We start from the raw sequence: 15005 nt of genomic DNA, 5'->3' as shown, positions 1-15005 counted from the left end.
TGGTGTAGTGGTTAAAAGCGGTAGTCTTGTAATCTGGGGAACCGGGTTCGCGTCTCCGCTCCTCCACATGCAGCTGCTGGGTGACCTTGGGCCAGTCACACTTCTTTGAAGTCTCTCAGCCCCACTCACCTCACAGAGTGTTTGTTGTGGGGGAGGAAGGGAAAGGAGAATGTTAGCCGCTTTGAGACTCTTTGGGGTAGTGATAAAGCGGGATATCAAATCCAAACTCTTCAAACTCTTCTTCTACTAGCATTTTTCTTGTAGGAATTATTAGACATGATTCGCCAGCTGTCTTCTGATGTGGCCCATTCTATCCTCATTCTGCTTCGTGTGTAGAGTATGGTTACCAGATTTTTTCAATGAATCCGGGGGCACTTTTTATTTTTTTTGAAGCTGAGTAGCAACAGGGAATCAGTAGTGGGGATGGTGAGGCAAAAGACCCTGGGCCCAAGTACACATGCATATTGTATAAAGGCGCAAAGTCCTTTTTTTGCACCCTGTGAAACATAAATGCACAGTTTTTTAAAAACTGGGCAATGGCCGGCCGGCCGCAACTCCCGAGCCTCCCCTGATTGGTCAGAACAAAGAGGGAACAAAGGGGGCAGGGGATCTGTACCGCTGGACGTCCCCGGTTCCCCTTTGGCAGTGGTGGCGGCAGCGGCAGTTAACAGCCTGGAGCCAGCCTGGTAACACAGTTGGCTCTGGCTGGCTTCAGGAGCTGCTTGCTGCTGTGTTGCCCGCCATTTTTCCCCACCGGAAGTCCTCATATGATGTGTTGCAAATGGAGGAATCTTTTGCCCAGCGCAGGACTCAAACCCACAGCCCTGAGATTAAGAGTCGCATGCTCTTACTGACAGAGTTACTGGCAGAACTGGTGCCATGGTGACTGCATGCAAACGCAGGACCTTCCTACCTGGATATATACTGTATTTTTTGCTCTATAAGACTCACTTTTTCCTTCCTAAAAAGTAAGGGGAAATGTGTGTGTGTCTTATGGAGTGAATGCAGGCTGCACAGCTATCCCAGAAGCCAGAACAGCAAGAGGGATTGCTGCTTTCACTGCGCAGCGATCCCTCTTGCTGTTCTGGCTTCTGAGATTCAGAATATTTTTTTTCTTGTTTTCCTCCTCCAAAAACTAGGTGCGTCTTGTGGTCTGGTGCGTCTTATAGAGCGAAAAATACGGTACTTCATATGGGGAATTCCAGGGAGGAAAAATGGTGGGCGCCACAGCAGCAAGCAGCTCCTGAAGCCAGCCAGAGCGAACTGCGCTACCAGGCTGGCTCTGGGCTGCTGAGGCTGCTACTGCCACGTTTCCCGGGGACAGATTTGCAAATCCGGGGACTGTCCCTGGGAACCGTGGACCTCAGGCAACCCTAGTGTAGAGCCAGCCAAAGTTGGGATTGTCTTCTATTGGATTGCATTTGTTGTTTGCTGGAAATTTGATCCCTCTAGGAATTGAACTGTTTCAACCAAAGGCCAGAGGCTTTGCATATCCCGCTCTCCCAATATTTTGCAGGGACATAGGAAGCTGCCTGTGTCGGACTGAGCCATCTAGCTCCTGATGAAGAGAGCACAGCAGAGGTTATGTTTTCTGAGAATCCTCTGGAAAAATAATCTCTCAAAGGATGTGTTGATGGCATTTTACCATTGTACTGTGGAGAGTGTATTAACTTATGGTCTGGGTGTGTGGTTTGGGAGCTGCACGGTCAGGGGAAAAACAATGCTGTCCAGGGTTGTAAAGACCGCGGAGAGAATAATTGGGTGCACTCTTCCCACCTTGGATCAAATCTATGCTGCCAGGTGCCATAAGAAAGCTGCAGAGATACTGCAGGATAGTGCGCACCCCGGAAATGATCTCTTTCAGCTTCTGCCTTCTGGAAGAAGGTACAGGGTTATAAAGACTAGGACTAACCACCTGAGAAACAGTTTCTATCCAAATGCGATTTTGGTTTTAAACACAGTGTAAGGTAGTCTCTATGGGAGTACCGTATATTGTATTATATTATGGGGTATCAGAGTTTTTAGGGGGCTAACCAGGCTGGGATAGAAGGCTTGTTGGTTTTTGAATGTCTTATGTAGATTTTTTCAATTTTGTTGTTCTGTTTGGGACAATGACAATAAAGATTATCGTATTGTATTGTATCGTATTGTCTATGTGGACTGGCAGAGGATCTCCAGGGTTTCAAACGTCCAATATCTCAATATCTCCATCAAGATGGAGCAAGCTTGTTTTCTCCTGCTCCGGAGGATAGGACTCGAACCAACAGCTTCAAGTTCCAAGAAAGGAGATTCTAACTCAACATCAGGAAGAACTTTCTGACAGGAGGAGCTGTTTGGCAGTGAATGGTCTCCCTTGGGGGTTTTTAAGCAGAGGTTGGATGGCCGTCTGCCATGGATGCTTTAGCTGAGATTCCTGCATTGCAGGGGGTTGGACTAGATGACCCCCAGGAACCCTTCCAACTCTACAACGCTATGATTCTATGAGGTGCTGGAGATTGCTCCTGGAGGCAAGGCAGACACTCTACCATGGTTCCTTAAGACGCAGGAACACAGAAACCTGCCTTATCTCAATCCAGACCATTGGTCTATCTCAGTATGGTCTACACTGACTGGCAGTGGCTTTCCAGTATCTCCCAGTCCAACTTGGAGAAACCACTGGAAATTGAACCTGAGAACTTCGGCATGCCAGGCAGATGCTATGCCCTTGAGCTACGGCCCATCCTCAAAGAAGGAGGAGAGGAGAGGAGGAGATGGAGGAGGAGGGATTGGCAGAGAGAATGATGACTTCATTCCCTCCTCGCCTCCCTTGGCTGTTGGCTCCTTGGGCCCGCTCTGCACTGTGTGTTGCCCTTGGCATGGAAGGCTGGCTGAGAGGTTGGCATGCCCAGGTTGTTGCCTCCCTCTTGCCCTCCGTGCCTGCTGGAATATCAGTTTCAACTTGAACGCGGACTAGTCTTTGCCCAGCCATGCCCTCCCTCCCGGGCATGTTCTTCAGCAAAGGAACATCATGTTGGGAGTGCTGAATTGCTGCGTGTGGTGGTGCCAAAGCTGTCCGGGCAGGATTGCTGAGCAGCCCCAAATTAGCCGGGCATTGGCTTGGGAAGTCAATAACAGGTCCTGCCCTCCAGCTTACCTTTCACCAGAGGTGGAGCAGAGACGGCCAGGAATCGAGCACCCACCACAGATGGAATGATGAAGAGTTGGGGTCCTTTCCAACTCTACGATTCTCAGCAAATTTTCAGACTGGGCCTCCCCCCACCCTGCAAAGGGTCTTTTCAGTGGTGGCTCCTCACATGTGGAAATACAAGAGCCAAGTGCCACTATAATTTTGTGTCCAGAAGCACTTTCCTTCATGCTGAGTGCTAAGCAAAGTGGAGAGGGGGAGCTGGCTTATGTACTGAGCTGAATCCTAGAACAATAGGATCCAGAATGCAGCAGTCTGATTGGTCCGCAGGAGCCACCCAATCCAGCTCCAGGTGGAAGTGAATCAGCGACCTGATTGGCCTGCAGCAGCAAGCAAATCAGGCTCCTGAATGAAGTGAATCAGCAACCTGATTGGCCTACTGGAGCAGCCCGGAATTAGCCAATTACACGGGGCCCATTGTGTAAATAATGTATATATAGCTAGACGTTTTGGGGAAAGTTTCATTCATGCTATTACGAGCTGAATAAAGAACATGAAATTCACACTCGACTGAGTATATTTCATATGCATTGGGGGAAAATTGATTTTGTTGGTTAATCTTAGAAAGGTCGTGGCTATAGGGGCATTGCTAAGGGTGTGTGGCTAAAGAAATTATCAGGAAAGGTTATTTATGTATGTCACTACTGCGGCCCGTGTTTTGTTAGCCCCAAAATGGAAAACGAGCGAGGTTCCAACTAAAGAAGAATGACAACTTAAGCTGATGGAATATGCGCAGCTTGAAGACTTAACGTATAGAATAAGAGAACGGGAAGAACATACCGTACATTAAAAGATTGAAAAATGTTTATTGAATATATGGGGGGAAATTGTGTACACTTGAAAATGTTGGCAGCATTAAGATAAATTCAACAGTGTAAATAACTTTTGATGGATGCAATAATGGAATACTGAATGGTTTGGTTTATGTAAAATATGCAGGGATTCATGGTATGTAAAATGAACCATGGAACGAGAAGAAGGGAAGCCAATGACATTTTAAGGGTGTTTAAATGAGTATTCTAAATTGTAAAACAGAATATATATATATATATATATTCAGGAAAGTATTTCCTAGGTCAAACAAGAACCCATCAGACTCATAACAAGAGTCCTTCCAAAATCTCTCCATTATTGACCGTGCAAGGAATCCATTCAACGTGAATTCACCTGCCCCAAGGCTGGAAGCTAAATTCCATCAAACACGTTTGCAGGAATGCCAGAAGCACTATAACCTTTTGTGGGGGGTGGCGGCTGGTGTTGTTTCTGCGTCCTTTTGGAATGACTGGAGTGGTTTTACCGGACACGCTTCTTGGGCGTGTCAGTCACTTGCTCGTGATGTGCGAGGGAAAGTTGTGAAGTTGCTGGTAAGTTGGAGAAATGGGCAAAGGAGCTGGAAAGCAACAGAGAGTGGAGGAAGAGAGGTTTTCCTCTCAAATGCAGGGATGACGACATCATCAACCCGCGAAGGGCTGTGGCTCAGTCATAGAACAGCTGCCTTGCAAGCCGGTCCCGAGTTCGAATCCCAGTGGCCAGGTAGTGGCATCGCCAGGTAGGAATGGAGAAGATTCCCTGCCTGAAATCTTGGAGAGCCACTGCCAGCTGATGTAGACAATACTACCATATTTTTCGCCCTATAGGACGCACTTTTCCCCCTCCAAAAATGAAGGGGAAATCTGTGTGCGTCCTATGGGGCGAATGCAGGCTTTCGCTGAAGTGTGGAGAGCGAGAGGGGTCGGTGCGCACCGACCCCTCTTGCTCTCCAGGCCTTGCGCAGATCTCCACAAGCCGTGGGAGCCCGCGGGAGTTCCTGCAGGGCTCCCTAGGCTGCGGATAGCAGCCTGCTGCCCGGAGCACGGGGCGCGCTGAAACAGAGCTCCCCACGCTTTGGGCATATATCTGCAGCTGGGGGGGGGGATAAATTCCCCCCTTTATTTTCCCTCCAAAAAACTAGGTGTGTCCTATGGGCCGGTGCATCCTATAGGGCAAAAAATACGGTATGTGTGTTGGGTTTTTGTTTTTTTAAGCACCCTATTGCCATATTGTCACAAAAGCCCGGTGCCTTCCCCTCTCTCTCCCGAGCGCTGGCAAGAGCCCACAGGGTCCCAGGCAAACACACAGGATCTGTGTCTCTTCGGAGAATGGAAGAAATGGCGAAGACTGTTGTGGCTTTAAGAAATATGGTTTGTTCGCCTATTGTATGGGAAATGCATCCGGAAGACAAATACCGTATTTTTTGCTCTATAAGACTCACTTTTCCCCTCCTAAAAAGTAAGGGGAAATGTGTGTGCGTCTTATGGAGCGAATGCAGGCTGCACAGCTATCCCAGAAGCCAGAACAGCAAGAGGGATTGCTGCTTTCACTGCACAGCGATCCCTCTTGCTGTTCTGGCTTCTGAGATTCAGAATATTTTTTTTCTTGTTTTCCTCCTCCAAAAACTAGGTGCGTCTTGTGGTCTGGTGCGTCTTATAGAGCGAAAAATACGGTAAGTATTGGAAAGTTAGTGATCTGACATGGTTACCCTTCCTGCCTCTATTCCTTCCCTCTCCCTGTCTCTTGTTTAAGTTCTTTGATGGCATGAGAACGGCAGTCTCTAATGAACTAGTCCAGGCATCCCCAAACTCAGCCCTCCAGATGTTTTGGAACTACAACTCGCATCATCCCCGACCACTGGTCTTGCCAGCTAGGGATGATGGGAGTTGTAGTCCCCAAACACCCTGGAGTTTGGGGATGCCTGTCCTAGTCATTTGGGAGGAAGTGATAGTAATGCGTACCTTCTTTGAGTACCTTCTTTGATGTTTGAGAAAGTGAAGCATTGGGAGGGAGCGGCCACTGAATGATCTGCATGTAGCCAGTAATGAATGATTTGCACGTAGCCAGTCGGGCAAGCCACACAGGCTAGCTAGCTATAAATTGGATGGTTGTGGGCAGAATTTCTGAGAAGCTCCAACATGGACTGATCGGCCGATCTGGGAGAATCACTTCTCCGCTTCTTGAGGGCTTCCAAGTGGCAGATTGAAGTGCTTGCTTGGTATGAGGTCCAGCGCTGAGGGCCTTCTGGCGCTTCTCTCGCTGTGAGAAGCCAAGTTACAGGGAACCAGGCAGAGGGCCTTCTCGGTAGTGGCACCCGCCTTGTGGAATTCCCTCCCATCAGATGTCAAAGAGAAAAACAACTACCAGACTTTTAGAAGACATCTGTAGGCATTCCTGTTTAGGGAAGCTTTTAATGTTTAATAGGTTATTGTATTTTAATATTCTGTTGGAAGCCGCCCAGAGTGGCTGGGGAAACCCAGCCAGATGGGCGGGGTATAAATAATAAATTATTATTATTATTATTGCTTGCTGTTTAGAATAAAACCTTTAATCTTCTTGCTCACTTGTGTTTTGTATTACTTCCAAATCTCATTTTAAAAGAACCAACTTGCATTTGGCAGGACACCTATTTATACCTGCATGGAGGGAGCAGCCTGCAGCCAGCCTCCTCCAAAGATGGATCTCTGCCCCTTCTTCCTGCTTCTTCTTCCCAGAAACCCTTTCCCTCTCCCCTCAAACATACAGCCACATCACCCTGGGAACATCACACTCCCCAATGGCCCGTCAACACCTTTTGTCTTGCTAACAGGTTTGCTCTTCAGCCAGCCAGCCAGGCTGGTTTGCATAGGCCAGCCCAGGAATTCCCTGTTTGGCACAGTTCTGCTCTTTAATCCATATCCCAATTGATCAAAACCCTGGCATTTGTTAATTTATAGGGTTCAGGGAGATTCCCTCCCCGCTTTAAATCCATAACACCATACATATCTCGAGTGCTTTTAAAAGAAAAAGAAAATGTTGCTGTTGCTCCCCCTGAAGTTGTTATAGAAGGTGCCACACTTTTAACATTTGGAAAGAAAAGGCACTGATTCTGTGTATCCTTGAATAAGGTAAAGGTAAAGGTACCCCTGCCCGTACCGGCCAGTCTTGAGAGACTCTAGGGTTGTGCGCCCATCTCACTCAAGAGGCCGGGGGCCAGCGCTGTCTGCAGACACTTCCGGGTCACGTGGCCAGCGTGACAAGCTGCATCTGGCGAGCCAGAGCCGCACACAGAAACGCCGTTTACCTTCCCGCTAGTAAGCGGTCCCCATTTATCTACTTGCACCCGGGAGTCCTTTCGAACTGCTAGGTTGGCAGGCACTGGGACCAAACGACGGGAACGCACCCCGCCGCGGGGATTCGAACCGCTGACCTTTCGATCGGCAAGCCCTAGGCGCTGAGGCTTTTACCCACAGCGCCACCCGCGTCCCTGTATCCTTGAATGCACCCAGGGAAAAAAGCACTGCATACAGGATATCTAAAGTATTCTTTCTGTGTTCCTCATTGCCAACGCTCTGCATGCCAAACGACAAAGCTTTACAGATGCCTGATTATCGTCTTCCAAAGCAACTGCTCTATTCCAAACTTAAAAATGGAAAGCGTAATGCTGGTGGTCAACAAAAGAGGTTTAAACCCAAACTGCCATTGAAGCGTGGATTTTCCCGGGGAAAGTAGCAGGGGGGAAATGAAAGCGCTCAGACATGGACCAGGAAAGTGTGGATCTGTGCCTAGAATATTTAAGTGTGGTTGAGCCCTTGGTGTTCCCATGCCTCCATCCCTGCAGGGGCATAGTCCATCATTATGTGAAATGCCCTCCGCCTCCCAAAAAAGACCACCCAGTATGGCAGAAAGGAGGCAACTAAATTTAGCTCTAGAAAAGATCAGCAGGTGTTTGGGAACAGTTCGGCCGTCCAGATGATTTGCATGAACCTTAAGGCAGCCAAGAGATACAGTTTATCATTTGAAAAAGCCGCTTGGATTATTTGTGATGCATTGAGAGCGCCCTCTGCTGCTCTCAGATAAGAACAACTCTCAGTCTACACAACAAGGGTCTGGAAGCCAAGCCTTAAGGCAGGCATAGGCAAACTCAGCCCTCCAGATGTTTTGGACTACAAGTCCCATCATCCCTGACCACTGGTCCAGTTAGCTAGGGATCATGGGAGTTGTAGTCCCAAAACATCTGGAGGGCCGAGTTTGCCTATGCCTGCCTTAAGAGGAACAGTTAAGAGAGCTGGGTATGTTTAGCCCGGAAAAGGGGAGAGGAGAGAGCCTATATATTTATATAGGGCTGTCATACAGAGGATGGAGCAAGGTTGCTTTCTCTTGCTCTGGACTCGAACCCATGGCTTCAAGTTACAAGAAAGGGGGTTCTGAGTAAACTTTCTGACGGTCAGAGCTGTTTGACAATGGAATGGTCTCTCTCAGGAGTTTGTGGACTCCCCTTCCTTGGAGTTTTTTAAGCAGGGGTTGGAAAGCCGTCTGGCATGGATTGCACGTGGTTGGACTAGATGGCCTTTGGGAACCCTTCCGATTCTACAATTCTAGGATTCTATGACAAGCTAAAAAAAGGTAAAGGTAAAGGACCCTTGACAGTTAAATCCAGTCGCAGACGACTCTGGGGTTGCGGCGCTCATCTCGCTTTACAGGCCAAGGGAGCTGGCGTTTTCCGCAGACAGTTTTTCCAGGTCATGTGGCCAGAATGACTAAGCCGCTTCTGGCGAAACCAGAGCAGCGCACGGAAACACCGTTTACCTTCCCACCGGAGTGGTACCTATTTATCTACTTGCACTTGACGTGCTTTTGAACTGCTAGGTTGGCAGGAGCAGGGACCGAGCAACGGGAGCTCACCCCGTTGCGGGGATTCGAACCGCCGACCTTCTGATCGTCAAGCCCAAGAGGCTCTGTGGTTTAGACTACAACTGGAGAAAGAATATTAGGGGCACACGAAGTCCTCCCCTTTATTTCCACAGACGTTTCTGCCCTTCCTGGACTCTGGATGCTCAGGACCCTCATCTGCAACAGCCGATGCACATTTTCTATATTGGTACCGTTTTTGCATATTTGCATTTATTTATTTGGCTGTCGCATGAGTTCTCTTTCAGGGAAAGCTCTCCCAAGGCAGCATATGGTCAGCAAATCATCTGTTTGAGGGAACCAGAATGCGGCAGCTAGACTGGTGACTGGGGGCGGCCGCCGAGACCACATAACACCGGTCTTGAAAGACCTACATTGGCTCCCAGTACGTTTCCGAGCACAATTCAAAGTGCTGGTGTTGACCTTTAAAGCCCTAAATGGCCTCGGTCTAGTATACCTGAAGGAGCGTCTCCACCCCCATCGTTCTGCCCGGACGCTGAGGTCCAGCGCCAAGGGCCTTCTGGCGGTTCCCTCATTGCGAGAAGCAAAGCTACAGGCAACCAGGCAGAGGGCCTTCTAGGTAGTGACGCCCGCCTTGTGGAACGCCCTCCCATCAGATGTCAAAGCGATAAATAACTACCTGACATTCAGAAGACATCTTAAGGCAGCCCTGTTCAGGGAAGTTTTTAATCTGTGATATTTTAGTGTATTTTTGGTTTCTATGGAAGCCGCCCAGAGTGGCTGGGGAAACCCAGCCAGATGGGCGGGGTACAAATAATAAAATTATTATTATTATTATTATTGTTGTTGTTGTTGTTGTTGTTGTTGTTGTTGTTAAGTTGTGGGCGAACATAGTAGATGACACAGTGATTTCTCCAGAGCAGCTCTTTATTGTAGCTGGACAGAACTGAACTGCAAACAGCTCAGCCGGCCTGCTTTTATAGGAGCCGGCTATCAACATTGTATCAACAACAACCCAGGGTTTCCCGCCTAAAATAACTGACGTGGACCTGAGTGAAAACTATCTACAGTATCCCCCTGTTGGCCCAGGGGGAGAACATCAGTACATAACACCCCTCCCCACCGAGATAAGGCGTTAGTTACAATCGTAATGGTTTCCTTATATACAGCCCTACACGTAATGGTTCAATTAGGCACAAAGCATATCGGTTACATTTCCCATACTTAAACCAACAGTGATACATGTCCAACAACATAGTCCTTTAAATAAGTTGGGCGCTTGGAAACTCTGCCAGACCGCCGGGGACTGGTAGCCAAGTCCGGAGGGCCACCCAATTCTTGCTGAGGCTGTGGTGCGACCCTAGGTGGCGTTGAACCCAAATCCCCTGGATCCACTGCTGTGGATGGAGCCTCCGCAAGTGGAGTGGTCTGAGTCTGTGGTAAGTCTGGCAGACCCTCTGAAGCGGCTTGGTTCGGCTCCACGCTGGCAGTTTGCGAGGGAGGTGTAGGTGGAGCCTCGCCATCTGTAAGTTTCTCTTCTGGAGCCACGAGCGCAGTTGGGGGCACCACGGTAGTGTCCAAGTCCCCAACCCTGCGCCTAAGCTGGTCTATGTGCCGGCGCCACAAGCGTCCGTCTTCGAGTGCCACCTGGTACGAGCGAGGTCCAGTGACTCCCACTACTGTGGCTGGCACCCAAGGAATGTCCCCCACATAGTTCCGGGCAAAGACCTGGTTTCCTGGAACAAAAGACCGTGGCGCATTGGCACAGCCTGGGGGTTCAGCCATGGCAAAGTCCGGGTGCAGCCGGTCGAGCGGTGACCTGAGGTGGCGGCCCATAAGCAGTTCAGCAGGACTCCGCCCTGTGGCCGCATGAGGGGTGATGTGTTGCACGAACAAGTATTCGACGACCCGCTCGTGCCAGTCTCCCCGGTCCAGGCGCGCCAGTGCCTCTTTTGCCGAGCGCACCATTCTCTCCGCTTGCCCGTTGCTGGATGGATGAAATGGTGCCGTTAGGGCATGGCGGATGCCCAGTCCCAAAAGATACCGCTCAAAAGTGCCTGACGTGAACTGCGGTCCGTTGTCGGAGACAAGGACATCAGGACACCCATGCGTCGCAAAGAGTCCTCGCAGCACCCGGATGACGGCCTCGGTAATGGTGGAGGGCATCAGGGCCACCTCCAGCCATTTGGAATAGGCGTCTACCACTACCATAAAGGTCCGGCCGTGAAAGGGGCCAGCCAGATCGATGTGCACCCTCGACCAGGGTGTCTTTGGCGTCTCCCAGGTGTGTCCCTTAGCTGCTGGTGGTGCAGGCCTTGATTCTTGGCACGCTTGACAGGCGGACACCCAGGCAGTGATGGCATCGTCCATGTTAGGCCACCAGACTTAACACTGAGCCAACGCCTTCATTTTGACAATTCCCAGGTGGCCAACGTGCAGAGCCTCCAGGACGCGTTGACGGAGTCTTTGGGGAATCACGACGCGGTCTCCCCACAGCAGACAGCCGCGATGAGCCGAGAGTTCATGTTGTCTGGTTGTGAAGGGCTGAAACTCCGATGCAAAAGGCCCTTGTGGCCACCCCCTCCACACCCAGTTGAGCACACGGCTGATGGTGCGATCCTGGGCAGATGCGGAGGCCACAGTGGCAGCCGATACAGGCGCTTCCGGAAGATCCTCAATCAGGAAGAGCGATGAAGCTGGAGCCGGGTCTTCCACAAATGCTGGAAGAGGGCAACGGCTGAGGGCATCAGCATGGCCCATCGATTTCCCCGGGCGATGGACGAGCCGGTAGTGGTAGGCAGCCAGGAAAACAGTCCATCGCAGCATGCGCGGCGAGAGGACCGGTGGAGTTGGACGATCACCGGCGAGGAGGCCCAGGAGCGGCTTGTGGTCAGTGATGAGGTCAAAAGTCCTGCCATAGAGGTATTCATGGAACCTCTTCACTCCAGCCACAAGTGCCAGTGCCTCCTTGTCGAGCTGGCTGTAATTCCGTTCCGTCTGAGATAGCGTCCTGGAAAAGTAGGCGAGCGGTGCTTCTCTTCCGTCTGGAAAACGGTGACTAAGGACAGCGCCGATGCCAAAAGGTGAGGCATCGCAGGCAAGGACCAGCGGCCTGGATTCACTGTACTGTACCAGCACACTGTCCGATGAAAGGAGAGCCTTGACCGCGTTGAAGGCCGCCATCTCCCGATGACCCCAGGACCAAGGCGTCTTTGTGCTGAGGAGTCGGTGAAGAGGCTCAGCCACCGTGGCTTTGTGGGGCAGGAACATGTTATAAAAGTTCAGCAGCCCCAGGAACGCCTGCAACTCCGTCTTGTTCTTTGGGATGGGGGCCTGCTGGATAGCGCGGATCTTGGATGTGGTCGGGTGAAGTCCGGAGGCGTCGATAAGATAGCCCAGGAACTCCACCTGTGGAACGGCGATCTGGCACTTCTCCCTCTTTACCTTGAGCCCAGCCTCTTGGAACCTGGTCAGCACGGCACGGAGGCGCTCGAACAGCTGCTGATGTGAGTCTGCGGACACCAAGACGTCATCAAAATATGGTACCACGCCCGGAAGCCCTTGCAGGAGACGCTCCATAAGGCTTTGGAAGATGCCAGGAGCCACACTCACCCCGAACTGCAACCGGCGGCAACGGAATGCCCCTCGGTGGGTGACGATCGTCTGGGCTTCAGCAGTGGCATCATCGACGGGCAGTTGTTGATAGGCTTGGGCAAGGTCCAGCTTAGCGAAGACCTTACCTTCACCCAGGGAATGCAGCAGGTGTTGGACAACAGGAACCGGATAAGCGTGCTGCTGAAGTGCCTTGTTGATCGTGCACTTGTAGTCAGCGCAGATTCTCACCGACCCGTCTGGCTTGACAGGCGTGACGATGGGGGTTTCCCACTTGGCGTGGTCAACCGGCTCCAAAACTCCTTGGGCGATCAGCTTGTCCAGTTGTTCGTCCACCTTAGCCTTGAGAGCGAAGGGAACCCGGCGTGGCTTTAGCTTGATGGGGGCGACTTGTGGATCAAGGCTAAAGGAGATGGGCGTACCTGTATATTGCCCCAAAGTGCCGTCAAAAACCTCGGCAAAGTCTTTGATCAGACCCTCAGTCTCTGCGTTAGAGATGCAGTTGATGCCGGTGACTTCCAGGCCGAGGGCATCAAACCAGTCTAGCCCTAGGAGGCTTGGCCGCCTTCGACCACCACCAACCGGAGCAGGCCCGAAAAATCCTTGAATGCGATCCGGAACCGGCCAACGCCTACCACGGGAATGTCGTTTCCCTGATAGTCTCTCAGGTGTACGCGGTGAGAGTCAAGTTGCCTTTTGGACACTCTGGGTACCAGTCTTTTGATGGTGCTCCAAGACACGATGGACAGGGCAGACCCGGTGTCGATCTCCATGTCACATGGAGCTCCTTCAATGAGCACCGTGATGTTCAGCTTGCGTCGCGTAGGCGAGTCGGTTTGGCCAATCGTGGTTCCAGACGGGCAGCGGCAGTTGGTGAGAGCGAAACAGCTTTCCTTGGCAGACTGGAGTGAAGACTTGGACTTGCGAGTTGGTGAAGGGGGGGTGTCAGACGGAGCCGACCGGCAGACCTTAGCGATGTGGCCCCTTCTGGAACACTTCCTACAGATGGCGTCTCTGAATCGACACTTGGCACGGGAATGGTTGCCTCCGCAGCCGGCACATTCCGGTTGGCCCTTGGACTTCTGTTGGAACTTCCTGCGCTCCCGCTTTGTCTGGTGCACGTCATCGTCTTCACTGGAGGATGCCTCATCACTGCTGGCCTCTTCGTGATGCACTGGAACTGGCTTCCTAGCAAGACGCGGGCTGCTGGACTTGCGGATCTCCTGGGCGGAGCGTTCAGCAGCTTCTGAGGCCACAGCCTCCTCAATGGCTTTCTGTAGTGTGAGGTCTGGCTTGGCGAGGAGACGCCGTTGCAGATGGATGTCCCGGACCCCGCAGACGATTCGATCCATCAGGGCATCGTCTAAGTCTCGGAACTCGCAGTGCATTGCAGCCTGTCGCAGGGCGGTGGTGTAGTTGTTGATTGACTCCCCCTCTGCCTGGTTCCGGTGGTAGAACGCATGGCGGGCAGCAATCTTGGACGGCTTTGGTGCATAGTGGTTGCGGAGCTTATCTTGGATCGTGTCCCACGGTGTTGCCTGGACTGCTTCAGGCGCAACCAATGCTCGGGCCGTCTCAAACACCTCAGGCCCACAGAGGCTGAGGAATAGGCCCCGCTTACGCTCCTGTGATACTTGCGTCAGCTCGTTGGCTTGGAGGTAGCAGTCGAACCGAGCGAGGTAGGAGTCCCATGATTCAGAGGCTGGCGCAAATGGCGGTAGAGGCACAAGTGAAGCCATGGTTCCGATGCCGGCGTGAAGGGCGATGGATGGAACACCGAGCTCTAGCCAGAACAGTCAGCTCTGAATTGGTTCTGTTCAGTGATTTCGCTCAGTGATTCAGCTCAGTGATTCAGCTCTGCTCAGAGGGTGGCTGCATCTGGCTGTGCTCTGATGTCCATCGATCCCATCCTCGTCGCCAGTGTTAAGTTGTGGGCGAACATAGTAGATGACACAGTGATTTCTCCAGAGCAGCTCTTTATTGTAGCTGGACAGAACTGAACTGCAAACAGCTCAGCCGGCCTGCTTTTATAGGAGCCGGCTGTCAACATTGTATCAACAACAACCCAGGGTTTCCCGCCTAAAATAACTGACGTGGACCTGAGTGAAAACTATCTACAGTATCCCCCTGTTGGCCCAGGGGGAGAACATCAGTACATAACAATTATTATTATTATTAACCAGTGTGTGGCAGGACTTCCCTTGCCCTCCTGGGGTGGATAATGTCCTGGATCTGATCTGGGGTGGTGGAAGGGAGGGATGAAATGCTATGGAGAAGGGATTGCTCTTTAAGACAACCAGAACCACTCCTGACATCAGCTGTAACTTTTAAGAACCGTAGCCTGAGTTTGAGCTTGCTTTCCCCTCCTCCCACCCACACATTTTTCCTTGTGTGCCGTGTCTGTTTCAGATTGTGAGCCGTATTAGTACTGATTTTTGTAAGCTACCCTGGCAGCTTTTGGGGCTCAAGGCGGGTGGTGGTATAAATGTTGCAATAGAAAGAATTCAATGGGCTTTTAAATCAATGGGGGGACACACACACCCCATAA

The 15005-nt window shown here is 51.2% G+C and overlaps 2 protein-coding genes across 2 annotated transcripts in view; both read right to left on the bottom strand.

Annotated features, from left to right (window-relative positions):
• LOC310664458 (uncharacterized protein) overlaps positions 1-14619 on the bottom strand; it is a 541032-nt gene extending 526413 nt beyond the window's left edge. Inside the window, exon 1 of the mRNA XM_083413668.1 lies at positions 9895-14619. Within this exon, the coding sequence (XP_083269794.1) occupies positions 13006-14196 (1191 nt within the window). The 5' untranslated portion in view covers positions 14197-14619 and the 3' untranslated portion in view covers positions 9895-13005. The remainder of the gene's footprint in view (positions 1-9894) is intronic.
• The window catches only part of GRAP (GRB2 related adaptor protein), a 38053-nt gene that overhangs the window by 11082 nt on the left and 11966 nt on the right, over positions 1-15005 (bottom strand). The gene's annotated exons all lie outside the window — the stretch shown is intronic.

Source organism: Podarcis tiliguerta (assembly GCF_965153285.1).
Source record: "Podarcis tiliguerta genome assembly, chromosome: 14".
NCBI lineage: Eukaryota > Metazoa > Chordata > Lepidosauria > Squamata > Lacertidae > Podarcis > Podarcis tiliguerta.
Note: the sequence above shows the minus strand (reverse complement) of the source record. Positions and strands in the feature narration are given on the sequence as shown.